We start from the raw sequence: 14164 nt of genomic DNA on the forward strand, positions 1-14164 counted from the left end.
TTAAATTATATATATTAATATAATTATATATAATATAAATTTATAGTCATATAAAATCAAAAGATTAATGACTTTTTACAACACAAAACATTCCTTTATATACATCTACAAGTCTAGTCATCTCATATATAAACTTGAATTTAATTGAATCTGCGAAGGAAGATATTCAAAATTTATGTAATTAGAGTTTAGGAGCCAATATTGAAAGAGTGAAAGGTAATAAAAATAGTTTTAATTTCTTTATTTTGTCATTTCTGTGCCTTTTGTTTTATTTAAAGTTAAAATTAAAATTTTAATTTTTTTTACTTTTTATTTTTTAATTTTTTTAAATTCACCGATTTTTGACCGACTTTTTCCGATTAGTCCCGACTTTTGACCGATTAATCCCGATTTTGACCGATTTTCTGAAAAAACGATTTTTTCACCGATTAACGCTTAATCGAGACGGTGGCCGACCGAACAGCGATTAATCGCCGATTAATCCCGATTAATCGCCGACTTTTAGAACACTGGACTTAGACCACCATTCATAATTAATACTCCCTCCGTCCCCTTTTACATGTCCATTTCGCTTTTCGAGGAGTCAAATTGACCAATTTTTCACTAAACATTACAAATTATCTATTCATCATTTCTAAAATCTGAAAGTTGCATATTAAAATATATTAAATATACTTTTTAATGATATAATTTTTATTATTTTTCTCAATTATCTGATACATGTAAAGTTCAGTCAAAATATAGTCAATTTGACTGGTCAAAAATCAAAATGGACATGTAAAAAGGGACGGATGGAGTGCTGTAAAGGGAAAATTAATTCTAACATTCCTGAATTATCGGCAATTTTTTTCTAGACCACTGGACGATAAATCAAAATAAATAAATAATTGAACTTTCGAATTTTTATTATAGTCTTTCCGTTAAATTTTAGTAAACGTATGTTCCATTTTGCTGATTTGACAATTTTAAAAATAAATCAAAAATATCTCAGTAAATTAGGGTTTCTCAGTAAATTACAAAAAAGTAATTTTTATGTTTAATATTTTTTTATCAAACATATATTTTTAGAAATTTAATGATAAATTTAAATACAACATATTGTTTATTCGAAAATGATTTTTGTAAAAAAAATTAAAAAAAAAATAAATTGTTCAAAAAAAAAAACACGCTACCATCTTCTGATTTATTTTTTACTTTATAGTTTATCACACAAACATATATTTTTATTTTACAATTAAGCACGACTTCAAATCCGGATTTAAAACCCCGGGTCATTATTCTCCTACAAATAAATTACAGACATGTCAGGTAGTGCAAAAGCAGACATCGAGAAAACTGGTAAATTTAAAAGCAATTCTACACATGAGTTTTTCTCTGAAAAGTCATATCTAGAGAAACTAGAAACTGATCCCCGCTGACACAAGTTTCACAATAAAACCTCACAAAAGCATCAACTTTTTTTATATTACATCTTAAAAAAACACAAACATTAAAATATTATCAAAATGTCATCCGATTTGATTTTTATAAAAACACGGCAACACAACAGGTTTGAAGAGGGTTCACAAAAGGAGCCTTAAATTTAACTTGCTCCTCGTACTCGTGTAAGGCAACATTTGAGTATAGCTTCCAAAACACGAATTTATGTATATTCTATATATGCAATCTTCCAATAGAAAACACAAAAGTTTGTATACAATTCTACAATTGTTTCCAAGAGATGAATTACTGGTAAATTGATCCATAGCTTAACAAATGTGAAATAAATTCTTGAACACTTTGCATTCTTTCTCTTTGATATTCTATGCAGCTATGGCAAATCTATCTCAGCTGAATACAGTAACTGTTTTAGGAACCAATACATATGTGCCCTAGGTGGAGGTGTTCATTAGATATCCTACTATGCATCCTAGAATAGCGCCAGCGAAAACCTGTCAAGGCAATAATGGAATACCATTCAATATATAGCAGTATACAAGGACCTAAATTTTGTTATTAACAATTTTAGTGTTTCAAAATTTGGAAATCCATATTTGCATACTACAATGTGAACATATAGTGATATAGCATAAAATGGTTTCATTTAGATACACAGTTTACTGTTTAGATTCGTACAACAGACCTGAAGTGGTGTGTGCCCAAGAGAATCGCGCAACGGTCTGGATGTCGATAGAGGGTGTTCAGGAGGAAATTCACACACAATTTGGTTCAGCAACTGCATCATAGAGTAGACCAAAGTACAGATAAAGAGGATACTATAATTAGGACCACACCATATGTCAATCAACAGAAATTTCGTTTATTACTTAAACAAAACTCTACTGTTAGGCTCAAAGAGAACCAGAGGGAAACCGTGAAATTCTGATAATTGATTCGAAAATAAACAGAGAAATTGGAAAATAGGGAGAGCTAACATATATGCCAAGGACAGAACAATAATTTTGATCTTATCTTACTTCAGCTTGTCGTCCAGCATGAAGCCTAACACCGGTTGCATCATACATAACCTACAAACATTTCAAACCAAACGATCCTGTATTAGCTATTTTATATGGTCGGAAGTCTATCAAATCACAGCACAATGTTTACCAACAGGGAACTAAAACAAAAAAAGGAAACCTTCCTAGACAAACAAACCAAACTTGTGAGCTCAGAGCAAAATCATTTCCTAATTTAGCAAAATTGAGCATAAAACCACACAGTAGCAACGTAAACTTACAAACAAATACCCGAGACAATTTGGCAGCCGACAGTACATAATCATACGCAGAAATATTAAAGAAGATCGAAACACGAAAGGCACTTACAACACAAGCTAAAACAACGGCGATTGCAAAAGCAGGGGAGGCAGATCCATCTTGTAATCCAACAGACACTACAAGCGCCATTACAGTGGAAGAATGCGAAGACGGCATTCCACCAGAATCAAGCATCTTTTTGGAGTCCCATCTCTTCTCCTTATACCTGAGAATCTAGCATAAACACATATTCCATTAACACAAATATAATCCATTAATTTATCGCGATTAAAAATGTAGCGAGCAAAGAAATCAATTAAAGCACTCGAATAATAGTAGATATAGATATAAAAGTGAAGGATCGAATCGAACCAAGTGGTGAAGAGCTTGAGGAATTGAGCGATGGCGCAGGCGAGAAAAGCGGAGAGAAGAGGGATGTTCACGGGGAGGAGAGAAGCTGGAGAGGCCGGCGAAGAGGAGGTGTTTAAGGTGCTGGACGACGTCGCATCGGCGACGGTCATCACCTCGTTCATTGGGGCTTTTTTCCGTCGGGTCAACGATCCGAATGTAGAGCCCACACCCGGTGATGAGATTTATTAAACAATCAGTTGATGTACACAGACGATATAGAGATAAGAAGAAAGGAATGTGTGTATGTATGTATCTTGATTTGTGTTTTTAGTCAAATTTTTAGACCTATTCTTTCTCATTTTTCCACGTTTAAGTATTTAACTGTAGCAGCAGCAGCAGCAACAAAAAAAAAAAAAAAGTATTTAACTGTAAGTAAAAGGACTGCTTGTTTGTCTGGCTTCTGAATTTTTTTATAATAATTAAATATTTTTTGGTGTTAAAATAAAAACATTTCTACAATAATTATAATTATATTTTGTTCTAAGATTTACTTATATTCCAGGTATCACATATATTTTTAAAAGAAATTTAAGTTTTCACTTTTAACTAACTCTATACCACTAAATAACTACTCTATATCTATTTTCATCTTTTAGTGAGATGACAATTATAGTAGCATCTATTTTTTGTTACATATTCTGAAACATTTAATATTATTTTTATTTTAATATAATAAAATTTGTCAAAAAATTAATAGGACTAGTCGACCTTTGGATTATATTTAATGGAAGCAGGTCCATATGACTGTGGAGTGTGGACCGGTTAACTTAGTACATCCAGCTAAGCCTGTCAATGGATTGGGTTCGGATCGGATCAGCCTTAATCCATATTCATATCCATTTATTTTATCAGATTTGGATTCGGATCGGATCGGGATCGGATTTTTACAGGCCGATCCATATCCGGATCCATTAGGATCACGGATCACGGATCGGATATCCGGATCCGTTTAGTTTTTTTTACTTAGATTTAAAAATATTTTTTTAAAAAAATCATGTCAGTGATTTTTAAAGGAAGGACATGATGAAATGAGACCCTGTGATCCAAATATCTTCTTACATTTTTATTCTATTAAAAATCACAAATTAAGAGGCAAAATACACAAAATGATAGAATTTTCAAGATACCAATACTATTTGCTAGTATAACTTTACAACTCATTCAACTGGTCAATTAAACAATTAGTCAAACACAATCACAACCCACGACTCACATAAATAGTATCCAGGGACTACTATAACTAAAAATAACTACTGCAACTAAAAAATTATAATTTATTTATTTTATTTTTATTTATTTTATTTTTATTATATATATTTATATTTATTTATATATATTCTACCGGATCGGGTCATTAACGGATCGGATCACCTTAAATCCATATCCGTTCCATTTATAATCGGATTTTTCTTATCGGATTAGATTTCGGATCGGATTTTTTTCCGATGAATTCATATCCGCTAAAAAAGCCCTGGATCGGATCGGATCGGAACTCCGCTCCATTGACAGGCCTACATCCAGCGCCTTTAATCGATGGACGGGAAAAATGAACCCGTCCAACGTTTCTTTTTAATCGCTGGACGTATTAAAATGAATATTATAATCCTATACGCCGGATGAATATCCAATGACCAAAAAATTATAGACATGCTATCGATGGCTGTGGACAAAGACCCATATTTAATTAGTTGAATTAATTTTAATTTATTCTCAGGGCAAGTCACATGTCCAGGATTTCGGCTACTTGAATTTGCAACTGCCAGGCCCAGTGTTATCATTTCGGAAACAAAATATTAAAATTTAGCATCCAGATGTAAAGCTGGTTTCAGGCAAACTCCCTCCACAACATGTGGAAGCCTCGGGCTGATTACGAGTATATTTTTCCACATTTCGATGGATGTCAAAAGACCAACAACCTGACAGGTTGTAAAAGTCATGCAAAATTGTCATCTTACATATCTATTGTTATTTTGCTAATATCTACTCTTGGACATGTACAGAGTTCCAGCAACTAGTAGTCATCTCAAGGTTCTAACTATTATATCACGCAGGGGTCATGGAGTTGTGATTCCTTGAGCATCATATAACAGGGGTCCAGCAGAGCCTGAACTCTTTCTGCTAGGGGCTGGAGTATTCTTGCGCGAGATCCGTTTTGTGGGCACCAGAGTAGGTTCCAACTCCACCTCTTCAAACTCTGGATCACTATCACTGTCATCTCCACCCTTGAAGACTGGGTGGAGGTAAGCATTTTGAAGATATTCCTTTAAGTTCAGGCTTGGCTCCCGTGTACGTTCTAGTATATCTTTCATCTTCGCTTCCTGAAAAGTCCACAAAATTATATGGAGGAGGAGAAAGCTTCAACTATGAACAAATAAGTTACAGGTCAAAGTCATGAATTTGATCAAACTATCCCACAGTTTAAAATTACAGATTGTTGTCCAAGTGACTGTAGTAATACTTTATATTTCGGGAATTTCCTTTTACTTGTCTTTTTAAAAGTATAACTCACTTTTAAGTTGAGAAAAAGGTGCTAATTAAAAAATAAATGAAAATTGGTAATATAATATATCTGTGATTCAAAACTTGTATAAAAATAAGAAAAGCTAAAAAAACATATCACGTTGTAAGCTGAAGGAATAGTCTATATGTTTTCCAGGAAAAGGCTAGAATGAAGGGACACATATTCAAACCTGTAATGGATATCTCACAAAAGCAGGCTCATAACGACCTTTGCAGAATCTATGAAAACATATTGTCAGTACTGGGAGTGCTATGAGCAATGGAGTTGACTGAGCGGCACCCTTTGTACTTAACAATCCCATTAAAAGTAATTGTGAAACGACCAATGCCACTATAATGCGCCCATGGACATCAGGCCAGAATGCTGCAGCACTCTCATATTTCTGATTGTAGACATTTATAATCTAAAGGTTTGCAAAAAAGATACCAGAGTTAATTAAAAAGATCACTAATTTGCAAACAGTATTATCTCTTAAAAGAAAATACTTTCCTAATCCATATTTAAGCATTGTACAAATAAAAAACAGTGTATACAATTGGCAGGCAGACAGATTATGCATAACCATTTAACATCTTTTTTTGCTAAGTAACCATTTAACATTTCTACTTCAAACATATATAGTGATTTACGACCTTCTGAAAAAATTAATTTGAGAAGTACCTGATGGCGATAGACAAGGAATGCCAAGGCAAAGAATACGACTATAAAAGGAAGTAGAATAGGGCTCACAACGGCATAGACAAGACCAAGTAAGAAGTAAAGTTGTATTTGAGGTTCTCCGGTATAAAAGTCAATGCTTCCGGGATCCATGGCTTCTTTCCTATCCTTTTCAGTTTTAACCAAGAAGAAATTTTTCAAGTGATACATTATCAGTGGTTTCAATCTTAAAATTTCTCCCGCGACTCCGGCCCATCCATCCACCATGATGTAAGTTATAAAAAAAGTTGCTTTCATGGGGATAGAAACTCCAATAGTTTTTGGGATCCTGCAGATAAACATTTTGCGACAAATGATCATGAAATCAGTGATATAGAAATGGAAACAATGTGCAATAGAGAAACTAATTATGCATAAAGATTCAGCAGACCGATAAGACAGTCAAAGCAAGATTATTCTAACAATCAGTAACTATAGAAACCACTACAAATTAAAAAGACTTACTCATTTGCTGATTGGTGGATGAATTTATTTAGCTGTTGAAATGCAGTTCCTGAGATTATGCTCCCAAGAAACACATTTACAAACTGAAAAACATAATATCTACTAGCAGATCTCCTTTCTAGTTTTGACACGGAGCTAAAGCCTTCAAATTTGGACATCAGCATCAATATTGATGGTAGAAGAATAAGAAAAATTTTCAACGCGATTCCAGGAAGAAAACCTTGTATGAATGATTTCACAGCTTTCCTGCATGCCATAAAAAATTTAAGAAAACTTGAATTTAGTTGCATGGAACGAATATAATGCCTGTGATGATTAATTTCTCAAATTAAGATGTCTGCTTTGTCCAGTAAATTTGGTTGTTTTTCTAAAAAAATTGCGATAACAAAGAAGCCATGGATCCCGGAAGCATATGATGAAGTAATTGAGATAATCAACCTTTATGAAGAAGGTTTAGGGATTTTCTTGATTGACATTGCATAAATTTGGTCAAATCAACTGTAATTATATAGAAACTTGGGGAAATTTACACTAATGAAAATGAAAACTTACGCTTCAATCATAGGCTTTAGGAAAGGCACGGCTTTTTCAATTCCTTCAATATTTGCAAGAGTCTGTACAATTGCGATAGGTATCATGAAGAAGAAAGTAAGAAAGAAGAAAGCAACAGCAACAACAAGCCTTCTTATTGTCAGAGATACATATGGGATTGCCAGGTTATCCCAATACACATCACGAGGCTCAGGCGCCCACTCAGTTAACCAGACAGTTGGATTACTAGATTGTTGAGTTTGTGCACAAACAGCAGCAGCCCATCGTGTTTTGAATGAAACAAATGCAGCCGGCATGATGAACTTTGGATCCTTGGCCATTTTAATTTTTTCTGAAGATATCTACAAATAATACATTTTGAAGAAACTGCAGTAAGCCATAAGCAATGACAAAATCACAATACACTCTTTATACTTAAAAAAAACAGTCAGGGTTGATCAGTTCAAATATTGTATGGAGTCACACAACTCTAAAAGGCTATATTATACATGTGGGAACTTTAACTAAATGACATGGTTCACTCTAAAATAAGCACTTGGAACAGTGAACCATGTCATTTAGTTGATCAGTTCAAATATTGTATGGAGTCACACAACTCTAAAAGGCTATATTATACATGTGGGAACTTTAACTAAATGACATGGTTCACTGTTCCAAAGGCTTATTTTTATTATAAGCCCAGACAGTACAATTTTATTGTTGGCAAGTGAATTATGTGAATTTGCCCAGACAGTACAATTTTTTTGTTGGCAAGTGAAATATGTGAATTTAACAGCTAACAATTAAGTTTGCAATTTCGCAGACAGTCATAATAAACTAGCTAATTTATAGATTTCACCTTGAATAGATTAACTCTCCTAATACTGCTGACACCAAGCTATTATGGAAAGACAATTAAATTTAAACTACTAGTTCCCATTTCCCATTTTTCACTATATATTACAGAAAAAGCTCGACTATCGCATAATACATGTAGCACTGGAACAGTAAGCTGGAAAAGCAAAAAAGTGCTAGTGCAAGTTTAGTCCTTACTTCTTCAGACAGTTTTTCAATTTTGGATGTATAATATTCAATTGCATCCACTTTCTTCCCGTGAAGCCCAAGGAATCCAGTCTGCATTGTAAAATTATTGTTTCAAACATGCTTTGATAAAATCAGGGAAGAAAATTAGAAAACAAAACATCACATTTAATACGTTCCTCCTGGCGTGCTATAAAGATTATCAGTATAAATATTAGTAAAGCAGTTTATTTACCTTAATAATCGGTCTCTTTGACTGATTTCTAGCATACTTCAGTTGATAATAATCAAGCCAATTTTGTTTCTTTTTCTTATCATTGACAAGTCCTGATAATTTGTTGGCATTGCATACAACCTGCACGCCAGTTGTCAAGTCAAGAAAAGTAATGAACACAAATTTGAGAGCATATATTGTCTGGTCTTAGCTGCCTCCCTATAATTTCCTACTATTGGCATAATAAAAAGACAAAAATTTGAACTTCTTGTCACCTAAAAATATTAGAGATAAAACCACCACGAAACATGTTTTTTACAGGTAAAACTATTACCTATTTCCAACAAATAGAGAGAGTAATCTTTGTGTTCTGAAGACATTTATAAAAAATTGAGATGTGTCTCGCTATTCAGGTCACGTTATAGAAATTACCAAATACGATCACACAGGGTCATTAGGAAGAGAAAACCTTTAGCACGAAATAGAAAAAAAGAGGAAGGAAGATGAGCACTTGATACCAAATCTAGTATCTTCACTTGGCAAAATAAAAGGAAAAGAAAACTCTTATCTTCAATTATACCAAAACCAAAAAACTACTATCAGTCTATCACACTTTTCTGTGTTATCATTTGCTATTATTCACTCTCCGCGCACTTGTGCAGGGAGCTGTTGTTTTTAGAAGTAATGTTTTACATCCAAAAGTAGTTTCAACTTCTCAATTTAAATTATGGTGCAGAATAGAAATACGAACCTGCCTGCAGAGATAATGATCTGGATGGTTGACCAAGAAAAAATGCTCCACGAGTTGACCGACTGTTTCATCAGGATCTGGTGGCACATTTCTAACTAAAACCTATTCATAATCACATAGAATTCCAATCAGTAGTAATCATTCTAACCAGTACCTACTCAGAATTATATAAATTTCAAAATTAATAGAAGTCAAGTACTCAGTAGCAAACATATTGACAGGGAGTAGGTGGAAAATCAGGTACCTTTAGTAAAACAGTTCACTTTTAATTCCTCAGATATGAAACAATAATTATGCAATTTTTTTTCTCCAAACTAGCATGTTAAAAAACTACTAAAAACCCAAACACATTATTATTGGCTTCAAGTTTAAGAACTTGTAAGGAGTAGTGGTCATCAGCTCAATCATTCAACCCACATGAGAGAAAACAAGAATAACAGTAAGCTATTAGCTGATTATATCTAAATACATGAAAATAATACAGAGTATCTTCTCAGTCATCTCAAAAAGTATCTCACTGCAAAGACAATTGCGTAATACGTGCATAAATCAACACATGGCATTTAAAACTACAACGCCAATGCATCAAAATTTATCTTACTGTAAATTGATCTGGTCGACGTTGTTCTGATGCAAGGAAATGCAACCTCATTAATGCAACTGTCTCATACTCCTTCTTCAGCACATAGCATGTCCAGAGGGTAAAAACATAGGCCATTACTAAATGGGTCCAGAAGCTGCCAATAATATTTATTAGAAGAAAACAAACATCATTGTGTTCGGTGAAAAAAGCAGTTTCATAGGACTGGAAACATTCTTGACAAATGGTAATTGTGGCAATAAAGTTTGTACCGGTACAATTTAACAAATCTATTTTCACCAAATAAAGGTAAAAATGAGGATGACGTATTGTTGGTGCTATACTCGAGAGATTACAATTGTTATCAACAGTTATTCACAACATCACTCATTGCATTGAAGAAAGTTATTTACTAATATCACTTAACAGAAAAGGTGGTAATCGAGGAGAAGATAGAAAGAATAAAGAAACAAATAGCAACATCAAGGTAAAGCTTTTTCATACCGGTCTGATCCAACTGGAATATTTGAAATAGAAAGTTTGTCTATGTCGCTGTAAGTTAGATCAGACTGCTCAAGAGTGTGATTTGTCCAATTCACAGGAACCATGATTGAAAAGGCAGCCATTGCAATAGGAATGAATATTTTAAGCCTGCGAGGGTAAATAATGTTATTGGAAAGCAGAATATACATACATGTTTTAAGTAAGTAGCAGTCAGTTCCCTAGTATTTTATAAATTATTTAGAAGATAGGAAAAACAAGAAGTTAGTGTGTTATTCTTGCTCTCTCCGACATACCAAAACCACAACCACAATAATTTTTTTATGGTGTGTGGTTTGTGTGTGTGTGGGGGGGGGGGGGGGGGGGGGGTCATCGGTGATAATTTACAATATATATCAAAGTTTATGGGTTTTAACTTACAAAGTATGCTGGATTATATAAAGAATTTAATTCAACACAACGTTAGTCAAGTTTCTTAGGGAATTTCCTGCACACCCTTAAATTATAATGGCAAGTATCCTGTCTTATATGTATGCTAGTAATTTGGACCATAGAAGCTACTATTTTCTCACAATGTCTTCTCGACTAGTGATGTCAGTGTAAATATTTTTTCCTTTAAAAGAGTGTAACCTAGGATAATATGTGGACAACATAACCAGCATCTATAGTACGGATTTTTGTCTAATCATGCTTATGTTAGTTGTAATAGGCATTTCTATGCAGAGTATTGAAGTGTCTAATATAGATAGCATTACCCCGTCAAGTAAATTCTCAAGTAAACTGCAGAATCCAATCCTGCATGATCAATAAGTTCAGGCTGTGGCATTTTCAATGCAACAGGCATCCAGTTCAGAAATCTCAAGTACGATCTCCAATCCAAATTTACAAATTTCTGAACAATTGCACCTGAATGCACTGGATCTTCTCTTACACCCTTTAAGTACCATTTTGGAAAGTACACCCTATCATTAAATGGTTGAATCCGGAGAATGGCAAATGCTATAAAGAATGCTAATGCAGTGAGTATATTTATAGCTGCTGCAACCCCTATATCAGAAAGTGTAGCCATATTTTCACCCCAAAGAGATTTTTACACCTGCCAGAAAGATATAGGAAATTACTTGTGAATTGAAAACCTTGTATCTTATGCGGGAGACAATGACAATGCACATATCACAATATGATAGTAAGAAACTCAGCGCATTCATATCCAGTCAAGAAATGGTACACTATTCCCACTCAAGGCAAATAAGTATATTATAAATTCCACTGTATTAGAAAACAATTATAAAGTTGACTATGAATATTGTCCAGGATTAGGGTAGTGCCTGAAAAAACACACACACAAACTAACATTATTTCTGAATTTCGTCTTTAAATACAGTTAACGCCATGAGTCACCCAATAACCAACAGTAATAATTTTGTAGAAAAACCATTAAACGAGCTCAGATACCTGTAGTTATTAGTAGATGTGCAACATTGTGATAATTAAGTTTGTCTAAATACAGCTGATCTCTCCCTCCCTACCTCTCCTCTCCCCCTCCCCCTCCCCCTCCCCCTCCCCCTCCCTCTCTCTCTCCCTCCCTCCCTCTCCCTCTCCCTCTCTCCCCCTCTCTCTCTCTCTCTCCCCCCCTCTCTCTCTCTCTCTCTCCCCCCATCTGTATATGTAAATAAACTATATGCAATAGACCCACACATTTCGTATAGATTTTAAAATTTCATCTAATAGATCACAATCGCGCAATTTGCAACCTAAATTACAACACGAAATGGAGAAACAATGAATAATCGCAATGTATGCACTAATCAGCTGTATCTGTACAAAATTCTCAGGTGCTACATCAAACAGATATAAAAACTACAGATAAAATCACATAAACAAGTATACACTTCAATAGACATTGAAAATTGAAAGAATTGAAGTGTATAAGCTAAAAGAGATACCTACAGTTTGAGTGTCGAAGCTGGATCAATGTGTTGTAAAATTAAATACAATAGCAACAAAGTTTACTGGTAGTATATGAAGAGACTAGGGGTTGGGTTTTTGTTGCTTGATGCACTCGGACGACACCGTTTCCATCAGTTACTTTCTCTCTCTTCTCATCTGAATTTCAACAAATTGGGGCCTACTAACAGCTGGGATTTATAACGGCTATTTTTGCGACTATAAGTTTTGTTACGTCACGTTGTAATAATAATAATAATAATTTCATTGCTATTATTAATAGGAAAAATACCTGGTATATATAATTGTGAAAAATGACTTTGATCTCATGTATTTTGAAAGTAATGCCCAGAATAACACAGTTAGAAAAAATGATCCTAAATATAAGCGGGACGAAAACGATAGATCGTGTAGCGTTTTGCTGTTTTAACCCTAGCAAAACGCTACACCATGTAGCGTTCTATTAAGATTAACCCAATTAGACACTACACATGATGTAATGTTCTGTTTGACAAAAAATTTGTCCTAAAATTTGATAAAACAAAAAATTGTGAATAGTATTTTTATCGTAAGACAATATTATTTTATTTAATCAAATTTTAATTTAGAAACTTTTTAAAAAATGGTAATTAAGGAAAGGAATTTTAAATTTAAATCAATTAAAATTTATTAAAAATACGAGGAACTCAATGTATTCAACTCATCACTGTTTTGATATCCCAAAAAAAAAAGATTATATGGGACCCGTTTGGCTTAGCTTAACAAAAGTTGCTTTTTGTTTAAAATAGATAAGTGGATTATAAGTGATAAGTGATAATATATTTTTAAGTTAGTTGAGTGTTTGGGTAATGTGATTTATAAGTGCAGAGTGTTTGATGATTTGTACACAAAAACAAAATAAGCTGGAGAACAGAAAAGAAGTTGGCCAGACCAACTTCTTGTTTCAGTGCTTAAACTCCTAAAATAAACCTTCCGACTTATTTACCCAAACACCATCTCAGAAGCTGAAGCAAACTTATAGTGAAAAGAAATCACTTAAAATCTGCGCCAAACACCTGCATGATACCCCTAAATAAGATAAAACTCAATCATACGATAAAAGATCCTTTGTTCGACTATGAACATAAGACTCACGAGCCTCATATTCCAATCTTCAAACGCAGCCATCTAACTGCAAAAGTTGAGCTTTATCTCATTCTTTAGCTTATAATTTGCGGTTCTAAACTTTTGTGATGGTTATGTAAGTTTTGTTTGTGATCATTATGTAGAGAGAGTGTGATTCTTTTTATTTCTGCCCGACAAAGTTACATATTATCTCATATACTCCTCGAGATTAAGAGGGTATTTATGAAGCTACAAAACTTATGATTTCAGTACAAACAAGTTGCAATACAAAATTAGTTACGAAAATCTACAAGTCATCGATAAATGAATATTTTATCGTTTTTTGACATAGATGAGGGAAAAAGACAGGTTATGCGAGCGAGTGATATAGATTATTTATAAGTGATGATACCAGAATACAAGAATGGTTTTGGTCGTGTTCCAAACGTGAGAAGGAGGGTCATAAGATAGTGGGAGAAAGATTCGTGAATCTACTTGCAAGAAAATCAAAAGGGAAAAAGGTGGGAAGATCCAAGACACCCTCAAGCTCACCGACCTAGGAATTCTATTGTCGGCGGCCAGGTTGGTATCAGTCTTTACCGGAGCCTCACACAGATCTTTTCTGTAATTACCAACAGCTTACAGATTGGTACCCTTCTTTACC

At 33.9% G+C, this 14164-nt stretch overlaps 2 protein-coding genes across 3 annotated transcripts; both read right to left on the reverse strand.

Annotated features, from left to right (window-relative positions):
* Window positions 1-1623: 1623 nt before the first annotated feature.
* Window positions 1624-3400, reverse strand: LOC108225239 (uncharacterized). Its single transcript, XM_017400067.2, has 5 exons — window positions 3111-3400; window positions 2808-2964; window positions 2457-2507; window positions 2123-2215; window positions 1624-1931 (listed from the first exon to the last, which is right to left on the reverse strand). The coding sequence occupies exons 1-5, from the start codon at window positions 3269-3271 to the stop codon at window positions 1872-1874; spliced, it is 522 nt and encodes a 173-aa protein (XP_017255556.1). The 5' UTR covers window positions 3272-3400; the 3' UTR covers window positions 1624-1871.
* A 1526-nt stretch (window positions 3401-4926) lies between these two features.
* LOC108224914 (CSC1-like protein At3g21620) lies at window positions 4927-12545 on the reverse strand. Of its 2 annotated transcripts, none has more exons than XM_017399674.2 (12): window positions 12400-12545; window positions 11205-11545; window positions 10453-10599; window positions 9970-10105; window positions 9369-9470; window positions 8639-8758; window positions 8416-8496; window positions 7384-7724; window positions 6832-7077; window positions 6331-6655; window positions 5840-6073; window positions 4927-5467 (listed from the first exon to the last, which is right to left on the reverse strand). In XM_017399674.2, exons 2-12 carry the CDS (start codon window positions 11516-11518, stop codon window positions 5204-5206), a joined length of 2310 nt encoding a protein of 769 aa, XP_017255163.1. In that variant the 5' UTR covers window positions 11519-11545; window positions 12400-12545; the 3' UTR covers window positions 4927-5203. The 2 variants fall into 2 exon arrangements, with proteins under 2 accessions (XP_017255163.1, XP_017255164.1); XM_017399675.2 differs by having other exon boundaries at window positions 12396-12545.
* Window positions 12546-14164: the final 1619 nt, after the last annotated feature.

Source organism: Daucus carota, chromosome 6, assembly GCF_001625215.2.
Source record: "Daucus carota subsp. sativus chromosome 6, DH1 v3.0, whole genome shotgun sequence".
Lineage (NCBI taxonomy): Eukaryota > Viridiplantae > Streptophyta > Magnoliopsida > Apiales > Apiaceae > Daucus > Daucus carota.

Excerpts from the sequence above, each read along its gene's own strand:
- LOC108224914 (XM_017399674.2), bottom strand. The coding sequence starts at position 11,518 with ATGGCTACACTTTCTGATATAGGGGTTGCAGCAGCTATAAATATACTC. Across the intron at positions 10,106-10,452 it reads ATTCCAGTTGGATCAGACCG|CTTCTGGACCCATTTAGTAA; the intron begins GTATGAAAAAGC and ends TATTATTGGCAG. Across the intron at positions 6,074-6,330 it reads TCCTTGTCTATCGCCATCAG|ATTATAAATGTCTACAATCA; the intron begins GTACTTCTCAAA and ends GCAAACCTTTAG.
- LOC108225239 (XM_017400067.2), bottom strand. The coding sequence starts at position 3,271 with ATGAACGAGGTGATGACCGTCGCCGATGCGACGTCGTCCAGCACCTTA. Across the intron at positions 2,965-3,110 it reads CTCAAGCTCTTCACCACTTG|GTATAAGGAGAAGAGATGGG; the intron begins GTTCGATTCGAT and ends CTAGATTCTCAG. Across the intron at positions 2,508-2,807 it reads CCGTTGTTTTAGCTTGTGTT|GTTATGTATGATGCAACCGG; the intron begins GTAAGTGCCTTT and ends AAATGTTTGTAG.